This window comes from Elephas maximus, chromosome 1, assembly GCF_024166365.1.
Source record: "Elephas maximus indicus isolate mEleMax1 chromosome 1, mEleMax1 primary haplotype, whole genome shotgun sequence".
Lineage (NCBI taxonomy): Eukaryota > Metazoa > Chordata > Mammalia > Proboscidea > Elephantidae > Elephas > Elephas maximus.
Window position 1 is genome coordinate 197988541 of NC_064819.1, and position 12870 is coordinate 198001410.

The 12870-nt window shown below is 37.2% G+C and overlaps 1 protein-coding gene across 2 annotated transcripts in view; it reads left to right on the forward strand.

Annotated features, from left to right (window-relative positions):
* LAMA2 (laminin subunit alpha 2) overlaps positions 1 to 12870 on the forward strand; it is a 717179-nt gene that overhangs the window by 651810 nt on the left and 52499 nt on the right. For both annotated transcript variants that reach the window (XM_049901052.1, XM_049901136.1), the window contains exons 47-50: positions 531 to 690; positions 4972 to 5096; positions 9744 to 9906; positions 10771 to 10915. In XM_049901052.1, the coding sequence (XP_049757009.1) occupies positions 531 to 690; positions 4972 to 5096; positions 9744 to 9906; positions 10771 to 10915 (593 nt within the window). The remainder of the gene's footprint in view (positions 1 to 530; positions 691 to 4971; positions 5097 to 9743; positions 9907 to 10770; positions 10916 to 12870) is intronic.

Consider the following 12870-nt stretch of genomic DNA (forward strand, 5'->3'; position numbering starts at 1 on the left):
GTACAATTCCGAGAAGACTCCATCAGCAAATTCGGATCCAAAATATAATAAGGGATTTTAGGAAAAATTGCACAATGTATAATGCGGAAGGGAGGCTCTTTCAGGGTTTACTTGCTAAATTAAATTGAATAACATGCTAAATGAAGTAATATTAACTTGTTTAAATAGCATGTGTTGGTAAATATTAAATTATTAGGCAGAGCAATAGGAAAAAGACTTTCCACTTAACCAACACCAATTGTTGCTGCTCTTGTCATTTCACATCAGTGGACAGCTACAGGATCAGGGTATGTTGCTCTCTGGCACTGGCCAAGTATGACAATAAGCCTTCAGTGAAGATCAGATTCTGAGTTTTGACTTGAGATTTAATGAATCTGGAATACTTGAAGCTAAAAACTCAGTTAATTCCTAAATATTCCAGAACAAGCCTCTTCGTTTTATCCGCCTTAAAGTCGTAGTTCCCAGAAATGTGATACTTGTTTCATTTTCTATATTTTCTTTCCCTTCACTTTAACGAACAACTCTGGAAGAACTGGGAGAAATGGAACAATTTCGGTGAGAGCCCTGGATGGACCCAAAGCCAGCATTGTGCCCAGTACATACAGTTCAGTCTCACCACCAGGGTATACTATCCTAGATGTGGATGCAAACGCAATGCTCTTTGTTGGTGGCTTGACTGGGAAGCTAAAGGTAATGCGCTCTTCCCCATTCTGTTGATTTCATCTTTATAGACAGGCAACAGCTGATGTTGATTACTCTCAGAGAAAGCAAGATGAAGCTCTGCAAAGACTCGACCACTTGGACCACTTGTGTTCCTCTAACCTTGTGTTACTCAAAAACATGAATTTATTTTGAGTAAAAATTTCCTCTCTTGAATTTCAGTCTAGAAACACATTGTCTTTAAGCCTAAAGTATATTTACCTTAAACAGTTGCTGTTTTGCCCTTATCTGTGACATCATTTTTTTGTCATTCTCATTTAAGTCACTTTCAGAGCAAAGTGTTTTTTTTTAAATATAGCTTATTCTCTGAATCAGTTTACAATTTATAGATATGAAGTGCTATAAAGTTCATAATCACATCTAATTAAAAGATTTATGAATACCTTGGGAAATACCACAGGAGCCATAAGCTTTCAAATCATGATCTGGTTTTAAAAGTCTTCAAGTTGTGCTTCTCCTCATTCTTACAGGGTAATGCACTTGATATTCATAATCGCTTCATGACAGGTCCTTGTGCATTTCAAATTACAAAGTGCCTACATTTTAAAGGAGCTCATGTTGATTAAATAGAATTAGATGTTGGAAAACGACCTGGGGGTGAGCATAACCAAATATCATAGATAATCCTGGGCTTGTCAAAATCATCCCAGGATGAGATTAGCCGGAAAATGTGAAAAGCCAGGGTGACCTCAAATGTATGAGAACTCAGCCTTCATATAAAGTTGTTTTATTTGTTTATGAGTTGTGGATCTAAAGTATTAGAATTAATTCTACAACTGTACACTAAAATCATCCTCATTTCTTAGAACTGCATATAAATATGTATGGTACACAGTAACATATAGGCATATTATCAACTTTCTCTTCTCTCTAGAAAGATAAATATAGAGGTAGCATTTTGAAATCAAATCTGGGTTGGATTCCCTATTTTAGCATTGACTAAAATGTGACCACAGGCAAGTAACCTAACTTCTCAGGCTTCAGTGTTCTCAACTAGAAAAGGGAGATAAAAGTATCTACTTTGCTTGCATATTGTAGGACATAATAATAAACTTTTATAACATTAATGCAGCCCTGCTTATGTGCCAAGTACTATTTTAAGTAATTTCTGAGAATTAATTTACTTAACTCTCACAACAATCCCAAAAGGTAGATAGTTATATAGTCTCCATCTTATAGTTGAGGAAACTGAGGCACAGAGAATGTAAGTGACTTGACCAAGGTCACACAGCTAGTTAATGGTGGAGCCGGAATTTGAACACAGGTAAACCAGCACCAGTAAATCTCCACTCTTTACCAGGAACCACCATGCTTTATTGCCACAATGAATAGTGAGATTATGTGTATAAAATACATGACTAATACCTATGACATGGCAGTAATCGCACCTTAAATCCCAAGAATTGTTATTATTCAGATGTCACTGGTACAAAGTAACTCTATTTTGTCAGTCTCAGGGAAAAAGAAAACATAGACAAATGAAATCTACAGAAATCTTTAAAAATCATTTTGACCAAGAGTTTCTAGGCTCCTGCCACACCAGAATATGAACCAAAAGCTGAAAACAAGTAACTAAATGAACTTGCTAATAAACTTCAAATTAACAGGAACATATTCCAAGTATAGTCTTTCAGGGTGAAAAAAGGAGAAGCATAAATCAAGTAGAATCCAAAAGTAGGATAATCAACCTCTGGAAAATTAAGACTTTGAGTGATGACGGAGAATTGCAAGGACCATTCTGACTTGTAAATGTCAGTGGCTGTAATCAGCATTCCTTCTATTTAGCAAAGTTATAACTAGACATTTTTAACTATTTAGTGACCATCTTCTTACATTAGTTCTAGAACTCAAACATGGTGATTCATTTTTTTCCCAAGATTATTCAGATAAATGTGGATTAGCTGTGGCATGGAGTTTCTAAATGTATAAGGTACCAGAATATAGTATTTATTTGTCATATAGAACTGTCAAAATCAATAGCTATTTGAATTATAAAAAGATGCTCTGGAAGGGAAAGGCAATACACAATATAAGGAAGTTAGGACAACATGACCAAGGCAAAAGAAGACACTGAGAGGTAAGCAAGAATGAAGGACAACTACAATAAATACGGAAACCCTGGTGGCGTAGTGGTTAAGAGCTACGACTGCTAACCCAATGGTCAGCAGTTCAAATCCACCAGGCGCTCCTTGGAAACCCTATGAGGCAGTTCTACTCTGTCCTATAGGGTCGCTATGAGCCAGAATTGACTCGATGGCCATGGGTAATGGCTAACAATAAATACTATAGCATATATAATCCTGCAACAACAGTAATAACAATAATTTATGAGTGAATACTTTGGTAGATATGTATGCTAAAGAGGTGTGGGAGGCCATATGGCAGTATGCCTGAACACATATATATGTATGGTTGTGGCTATTTCTACATACATATTTATATGTGCTGCATGTATATTCATATATATAATAGAGTACATAGGTGGCACGGTTATGGAAACTTTCAGACATAACCAAACACCGCAATGGACTAAGATACTGGGATTGAGGGCTGAAGATTATAGTCTTGGGAGACATCTAGGTCAACTGGGATAACATAGTTCATAAAGATAATGTTCTACATCTTACCGTGGTGAGTAGCGTCTGGCATCTTAAAAGCTTGCCAGTGGCCATTTAAGATACAACTATTGGTCTCTTTCCATCTGGAGCACAGGACACTGAAGAAAACCAAAGACTCAAAGAAGCCATTAGTCAAAAGGACTAATGGCCCACATGAACTGCAGCATCTGCTAAACTGAGACCAGAAGAACTAGATGGTGCACGGCTGCCACTACTGACCGCTCTGACCTAGAACACAGTAGAAGGTCCTGGTTAGAGTGGAGAGAAAATGTAGAACAAAGTTCAAATTCACAAAAAATGATTCTGGTCTGATAGAGACCGAAAGGACCACCGAGACTATAGCTCTAAGACACCCTTCTAGTGTAGAACTGAAGCAACTCCCAGAGATCACCTTTCAGCCAAATAATAGGCCTGTAAAATAAATAACAGCACCTGTGAGGAATGTGCTCCTTAGAACAATCAACAAAATGAGACCAGAAGGGCAAATTTGCCCAAATGCAAAGATGAGAAGGCAGGAAGGGGCAGGGAAACCAGATGACTGTAAACTGAGAACCCAAGGTGGAAATGGAGATAGTACTGACCCATTTCAGGGATTGCAACCAATGTCACAGAACAATTTGTGTATGAATTATTGAATTGGAAACGAATTTACTATGTAAATTTTCACCTAAATCACAATAAAATGTTTTTTTAAAAGAAAAAAAAAAAAGATGCTCTGGAGTAGAACAGGTCATTCCACTCCTTCAATGATAGTGACAGGTATTAAGTTTCAGATCTTTCCCCGTAAGAATGATACCAGCGTTCTCATTCAATGAATATTTATTGGTCTCCTATTAGAAAGATGTGGCAGTCTGCTTCTGTAACGATTACAGCCTTGGAAACCCTATAGAGGCAGTTCCACCCTGTCCTATAGGGTCACTATGAGACTGGATTGACTTGACTGCAACAGGATTTTGGTGATTAGATGCAAAGCCCTTTGCTGTGTTTACCAGCAAACAACGCCAACAAGGCCCTTTATCTTACAATATCAATCATTTTCCCTTCATGTCATAAACTGGAAAATTTCTTGGTACTAAAGGAAATAAAAAATTGGGGGCAGAACTATCCTAGGGAAAAAATATATATATATATTTGTGTACTCCTTTTCATGATCTTTGCAGAGAAATCTTCTTAATGTGTTCAGTGGCCTAGATTTGCCTAAAGAGAAGAGATACGGAACAATAATGTTTATTAAACATCTTATCTATGCCAGGTACTGAACTTAGTACCATAAATAAATACTCTATTTCCCACAATAATCCCAGTTCACAGATGAAAATGTGAAATCTCAAAAAAGATAGGCAGTGCAATAAAATCACAAGGTAGGGAAGTGTTTGTTACTAATGGTGATAAACTGGTAGAGCACAGAATAATCAGAATCAGTTAATGAAGTGTTTGAGCTTTCCTCTTTTTTGACCCATTCTGTAGTAGCTGTGGGGATGTAACACGGTTAAAAGTTGAATATGTCAAGCTAAGAAAATCTGAAAGAATGGTTAGTAACTACTCCAGATTCTGCTGCCAATAACTCTCACGGGTACTCCAGGATTATTTATGAAACTCTAAATCCTAACGAACTTATTATTTCTCTCTGCAGAAGGCCGATGCCGTACGCGTGATCACATTCACTGGCTGTATGGGAGAGACATACTTTGACAGTAAGCCCATAGGGTTGTGGAATTTCCGAGAAAAAGAAGGTGACTGCAAAGGATGTACAGTCAGGTTAGTTGAGATGATGACTCTCCCAAGGTCTTCCCTGTGCATCACAAAAGCTTTCATTTTATCAGTCAATATTTTATCAGCATGTAAATGATATGGAGCAGGCTTGAAGCGACTATACTCAAAGGTGGATTTACCATAAAGCTAATGAAACTTCATGTTCCCTTGCAGAAATTTTTACCTCAGTCAGTTAAGACCACTGTCTCTCTCTACTCTCCCGTCCCTTTGTGTCCAGGGATTTTGCATGTCCATGGGTAGCTCATAGCCATAATTTTTTTTTTTTCTCTTAAGAAGAGACCACTCTAAGCTGATTGAGCAGATTAAGATTGTTATTGTTTTTGTGAGCCGTCTCATTACAAAATTGTGTAGGTTTTGAGTGATCTACCCCGAATGTCTTAGGCTGGGTTCTCTAGAGAAGGAAAACCAGTAAAGCATATAAATATATACAGAGGGAGAGTTATATCAAGGAAACAGCTCACGCAGTTGTAGAGGCTGGAATGTCCCAAGTCCATGGATCAGGATAGAGGCTTCTCTCTATTCACGTGGACTCAGGGGCTGGCGAGCCCAAGATGACAGGTGGGAGAGCAGGGCTCCCGCTCTCAGACTGTGAAGATCCTTGAATCCCAAGGGCTGCAGATAAGCTGGTAGCTCAAGCCCCAAGAGCCAGAGGTCAGATGAATAGGAAGCAGCCAAAGGATCCAGAGTAAGCAAAAAAGCCAGAGCGTCCACTTATATTCAGATTCAGGCCACACCTCCAAGGAAACTCCCTTTCAGCTTATTGGCTAATCACAGCAGATTCAGTCATGGGAGTGATCACATATAAACACTGAGAATTATGGTCCAGTCAAGTTGGCACATAATCTTAACCATCACACTGGACTAGTTTCCCATAAGCTCTAGTATTTGTAGGGATGATTTTTTACAGTACTCCTGGTTGCTTTTTATTTGTCTGTTTGCTTGTTTCAGGAGACTATATATTTTAATATAAAGACCAGTCAGTCATTTCAGTTGAAGAGCAGACATGATTATGGGAGGAAGATTTAAAAAATGAGGCTACAAACAGCAAACTGGGAAAATTTCATAGAAAACCTTAAAATGTCAGTTTTAGAAATTTGTATTTATTCTGCAATCAGTAGAAGAGATGTAGTTGTTGGCAAGCTTTAGAACAATTAATCTGTCTGTGGTATAAAAAAGAAGTGTATCTTATTCCTTATACTCCTGAGAGTCACATTAAGACTAAAATAGGGGGAAAAAAATACTTCTATAAGTAGAATGTATTTAGCTCAACATTGAAATGATAATGAATTTTTATTTATTTTTTTTTTTAGAACCTCAATATACACCTAGTTCTATAGTTTTTAAGTTATATGTGGAAGAGTGTGGCTATCCCAAAATAACATAATTAATCCTCACTTACCTAACCCAATGTCAAGGTTCAAAAGAGAAGCAAAAGGGCAAGTTAAGAAACAGCATTTACAAATAAAATAGTAGTAATTTTTTTTATTCCTGGAAAATCTATTCAAAATGATATGAAAATTCTAATATGTTGTTGTCGACTGATAGTGACCCTATGCACAACAGAATGAATATGATGTTAGATGTTGAAATATCTATTACATCTGAAAGGACTAATTTTTTTTTTCCAATTCAAATCCAGATTTACTTGGCAATGACTCATAGCTACAGTATTAAGTGAAGTAGGCTGGTCTACATCTGTATGGTTAGCTGTACCCAGCACAAAACTCTGTCCACAGATCTGCCCTTTACTTGAATAGGAGAATCTCCTATAGTGTTGGATCTGGAAAGGTCCTTAGAAATGATGCTGTGATCTAACCCTTTCCTCTCACAGCTGAGAAGCTGAGAACTGAAGTGTTAAGGGGCTGGTAGCAAGTAACACAGGTCCTTAGTAACATTCCACACCAGACCCCAGGGCATCCGCCATCTAATCCACTATTGTTTTCCCATTATATGTTGAGGGAATTGATAGATTCCAGTCATAAAAACATCAGGGTATAAATGTTCCAGAGATTTATACGAGGAAAAAAATGTGATATATATTTTTTTTTATTCCAATACTTACTCTGACGTTGTGTAGTGATATTTTATGTTTTGTTTGTTTCGTTTTTTACATTAGTAAGTAGCACTGTTTGGGCTCAGAGCGTCTGGGGAACTGTCAACGTGACTCCCATAACCTCTTCTTGGGTTGTCATTGGTAGTATGACTGTATGTAATGTAGAATCCTAGTGTTCGATAATGTCAAGGAAACTTCTAAGTAGAAAACAACAACAACAAAAAAAAAAAACCCAAAGCCATTGCCGTCGAGTCAATTCTGACACACAGCGACCCTATAGTAGGCTCTACACAGAATTTTCATACATCTAATGTAAGAACCAAAAACCAAACCCATTGCTATCAAGTCGATACTGACTCATAGTGACCCTATCGGACAGAGTAGAACTACCCCAAAGGATTTCCAAGGAGTGGATGCTGAATGTGAACTGCTAACCTTTTTGTTTAGCAGCCGAACGCTTAACAACTGTACCACCAGGGTGCCAGCATATCTAATGTAATGCTCCAGAAATTATGGTACCTGTAAGGATGAGGGAAAGCTAAATAATAGTCAACTTATTCATTATGAATTACAGTGTTATTGGACTGCTTTAGTTCCTTAAAATTTCAGTTAGTGTTTTTCATCAATGCTGAAAAGTCATCTTTATATATATAACTTTATATTAGAAAAAATATCTTCCGATAGCACCATGTGTTGTTACACATTAGATGTAACTTAAAATTGCAAAGACTTGGCCCTGAAGTACACAGGCCAAGACTTCTCCTTCCCCTTGTCTTCAACACGTTGTTCTCTCTGGTCCAGGAACAGAGAGAAAGCTATTTCATCTAAAATGTGTACAGTCCTTCTTCCAGAAGCCCATAATATTTGTGCACTATTATTTTTCTCAATAGACAAGATTTCATGAAAACTGTATTCTAGTGGCCTATTATTTTATAATGGCATTACTGCATTATTTCTCAATATCCCCTTCCTTCTCCAAAGTTAATACCACACTCTAACCTTAGAGATTCTAAAATATACACTAATATGCATACTTAAAGTTTGAAAAAATATCCTTACAAATTGAGATTTACTCTACAACGTCAAATAGATAGATACATAGAGAGATAACTTCACATTTGAAAAAGAAATCTTTTAAAATGTTATATACACTACAAATATATTAAAAACAATTATTCAATCAATATTGATTGAATATGTGTTCTCTGTGAGGCAATTTACTACACTAAAATTTCCTTCATTCCATAAACACTGATTAGGTTCTACTATGAGCCAACCATCACACTAGATGTTGAATTTGTGCCTGGAGCCCACAATGCTTAATAGTTCTCGCAGAGCTTACATTCTAGTGAAGGAGACAGGCAAATAAATACACAGATAAATGCAGGCATCCTTCATTATCTAAATCAATTTGTCTTGAAAAAATGTGTTGGAAGGTGACTGTTCAGAGTACCAAGACCTATATTCTTGTATGTTTAATGGGAAATATAATGCAACCCCATTCTATCCAAAAAACCCATAGTTTCCCACAGATACCACTTAAACATTAATATAATCATTTATCAAACACTTCTGCAAAACATAAAGCATTTAAATCACCCATGACCTGGTTATTAAACACTCGATGAAATCTTTAGTGGATATGTTCTGCACAGTACCTAACAAGACTATACAGAATCAATTGTAAATTACATTTTCCTTCTAGATTGCAAGGAACATTTACTTTAATGTACAATGAAATAATGTGTTAAAGATGCTATGAGACTATCTAAATTGAACCTGAGGTATCAATACCCTCAGGCATAGCAAATGCTGAGATCCATAAAGGCTAAATTTTCAGGGAAAAGAGTGGAGGAAATAATAAGAATATAATAGATTATGTTTAAAGCCTACAAGTAGGAAATGGGAGAAAAATTGAGGTACTACTGGAGAACATTCCAAATTCTCCCATCCAGATTCACATAAACCTATATTTTTTATACCATTCATATAAATTTATTATATCAGGTTTCAGAAAATTAAAGCAAAAAAAAATTGTACCTCATTATAGCAAATATTTAAATAATCAGGGATAACTAAATGTAATTACATAATGTCTTGAGTTTTAGAAAGGAAAAGACTGGCCTGCTTGTTGAGTAAGAAAACATCAGGTAACTATATGGTCTGGGAAGTCCCCTTTGGAGAAATGGTAAATTTAAACAGAAACATAAAAGTAAATGGTGGAGTAAAGAAACAAAATGATTCAAGGTCCTATGGCTGGAAAGAGTCAATTACTCTGCCTGTGAATAGAGCTTAGAGTTCAGCAGGGCATGAGTGGAAGTGAGCAGATAAATTAAAAAGTCCAGGTGAGAGATGATTGTTAATTGGTCCAGGATGGCGGCAGTGGGGATGGAGAGAAGTAAAAGGGTCGAAGATATATTTGAGATAGTTTCCGCCTTGAAAACCAAACCAAACCAAACCCACTGCCATCGAGTCAGTTCGAACCTTGTAGCAGCTTACGATCTAGTTCTAGAGGACAATTTAATGTATGGACTAAGTAGACGATGTCTAGTTCATGTGAAATGTCTCTCTCTCTTCAGTCCTCAGGTGGAAGATAGTGAGGGGACTATTCAGTTTGATGGAGAAGGTTATGCATTGGTCAGCCGCCCTATTCGCTGGTATCCAAACATCTCCACCGTCATGTTCAAGTTCAGGACATTTTCTTCAAGTGCTCTCCTGATGTATCTTGCCACACGAGACCTGGTAAACACACGCATGGCAGCTCTTCCATGATTGAAAATGTGCTTGCTTCTTTTCCTTAAGATTCCAATAAAATTATCAGTTGTTAACATTACCAATTATTGTTTAAAGGAGTCTGGGGTGGCTGCCTGATAGCCAAGTGTGGGTGTACAGAAAAAGTGCTTACGTATATTCATTCATAACTTTACTCACAGATACAATTTAATTACTATCTATTTTCAGTATAAAAAACTGGTAAACCCTTTGCCATCGAGTTGATTCCGACCCATAGAGACCCTGTAGGATAGAGTAGAACTGCCCCATAGAGTTTTCAAAGAGCATCTGGTGGATTTGAACTGCAGACCTTTTGGTCAGCAGCCTTAGCACTTAACCACTACGCCACCAGGGTTTCATAACTCCCATGTAATTCCTTAAGAGAAGCACCCAGTGAAGATTTTCCCAGTATGGAATCATGCAGCAGCAAACCTACTTCTTCAGTCTTCTTCCAGAGACCTAAATTAAAAGAAGATTCTAAATACCCTTTTTCTTATTTCTTTCCAGATCAATGGTTATTAGTAAATGCTTTCAGGAAACATACCTTTTGGTTTACTTAATATGTTTTCAGAAGAACCCATCTTGCATTACTGTAATAAAAGGATACAATCTAGAAATTTGGTTGTGACCATTTGCAACACAACATCACACCCACAAAAACACACAATAATAGCAACACCAATTCTATTTCCAAAATGGCTTTCTATTACAGGGCAACACATCCAATAATTTAGCCATAAATCCCTATTATAAACACCAAAGAAAAGCAAATACCCATGTATTCCTTGGTGTATCTAATCACTGATTTTTTTTTTTTTTTTGCCCTATTAATAGAAAGATTTTATGAGTGTAGAGCTCACTGATGGGCGCATAAAAGTCAGCTATGATCTGGGCTCAGGAATGGCTTCCGTTGCCAGCAATCAAAACCATAATGACGGGAAATGGAAATCATTCACCCTGTCAAGAATTCAAAAACAAGGTGAGTTTTTATAGCAGTAATGCATTATGAAGCTTAATCATACTATCCAAAGCTCCTGTGTATCTAATCATGAGGAAGACCACCCTGTCTGCAATTTTAGGTACTCACAAGTTCTTTGAAAAATTGATACAGTCATTTCTTTTACTTAAAGATTGTTGGTGGTGTGGGTTAGACATGACTGATTGAAGAGCCAAATGGTTCTCTGTCATTTTCTTTTGAAACTGAGCTTAATTTGAAAGCATAAAACTGTCTGACAACTTGTAAAATTATATCCTGTAATAGATTTGAAAAATGTCGTGTGCTTTTTTTTTTTTTTCTTTTCCTATTTTGCCAAGATGTTTCCTATAGAATGGCCCAGGGGTAGAATTCATAGGGGTGATAGGGCACGGCTACCTGTGCTTTACTCTCTAAAAATGGCAAAAGTGGGTTTGTATGCAAGTAAATAACTGATTAGTAATAATTTGATATTTTCATGGTTCCTGGACATTTTCAAAACATTTTCACATACATTACTTCATTTGCTCATATAAGCAGATTAAAAAAAAAAAAAATCAGATACCTGGTGTTAAAGAAAGGGAAATGTAGACTCAAACTTATACGTGGTCACAGACAGATGTAAGATCTCACCAAGACAGAAACCCAAGTCTGTTAGGTCCTTATGTGGTGCTATAACTATTCAAGTATGAGTCCCCTAATTCTGTGTAGTATGACATTATAATATTTGCAGATGAAATTTTAATGTCTCTGCCACTATAAATAGAACTAATTAATTTTGACCATGCCAATGTGAAATTTCATGAAAATTTTTATTTAATTTTGTATCATCTTTCATTCCTACATTTAACAAATATTTGCTAAGAACCTACCAAGTACCGCATTAGAACTAAGTGAAGCCTAAGATAGGTCATTGCCTTCAAGGAACTTGCAGTCTAAGGGAGAAGAGAGACACGTAAATCAATGGTTAGAGAACAGAGAGCTGATTGCTGTGATAGAGCCATGCATAGCAGGCTATCAGCCTCAGAAGAGAGTCAAACAAAGAGGTCAGTTCCCCCCGGAGGGTACTCCTGAGGCACAAGCAGCAATTGATGGGCTAGCTGGATGAAAAGCGCGTTTGGACTTTTCAGGGTGATAAAAGATGTGAAAAATCATGAAAGCGTCAGAGGGCATAATACAATATTTTCCAACTGTTTTTCCTTGGATCATGAAACCATGGAGAATCTCCTCAGTAGGGGCCCAAACTGGTTTTGCACTTCTATCAGTTGGAGGACTGCTCCATACCTTACTCCCCTGTAAGCGGGGCACAATGCACATCTCTGTGTTAGAGACTCTGCACAGTAGCTCAGTAAGAAGGATCTGGTTAACTCTATTTGACCAGTATCTCTCAACCTTCTTTGATCACAGAATTCTTCCATTCCTGCAATACTAACATTCTACTGAACCCACTTTGTTGTTGTTGTTATTGTCAGCTGCCGTGGAGTCTTCTCTCAACTTCTGGCAACCTCACACACAAGAACACACTTGAGGAAATCCTTTAGTAACTACAAGTAAATCCGTAGACAAAAAGGATTAAAGTTAGCAGAAAGTTATCAAGAGATGAGACTAGAGAAATTAACAATCAATTCATAAAGGGCGTTATGAGCTAGGCTAATGAGTTCCAGCTTTATCCTGAGAGCTATAGAGAAGCACTGAAGAGTGTAAATCAGGGTATGACACCATCAGATTTGGCTTTAGTAAAGTTTCTCAGCAGCAGCTTAGAGGATAGATTTGTGACAATTCAGGATACTACTGAGGAAACCCTGGTGGTGTAGTGGTTAAGTGCTACAGCTGCTAACCAAAAGGTCAGCAGTTCAAATTCACCAGGCACTCCTTGGAAACTCTATGGGGCTGTTCTACTCTGTCCTGTAAGGTCACTATGAGTCGGAGTCAACTTTGGAATCAACTCGACAGCATTTTCA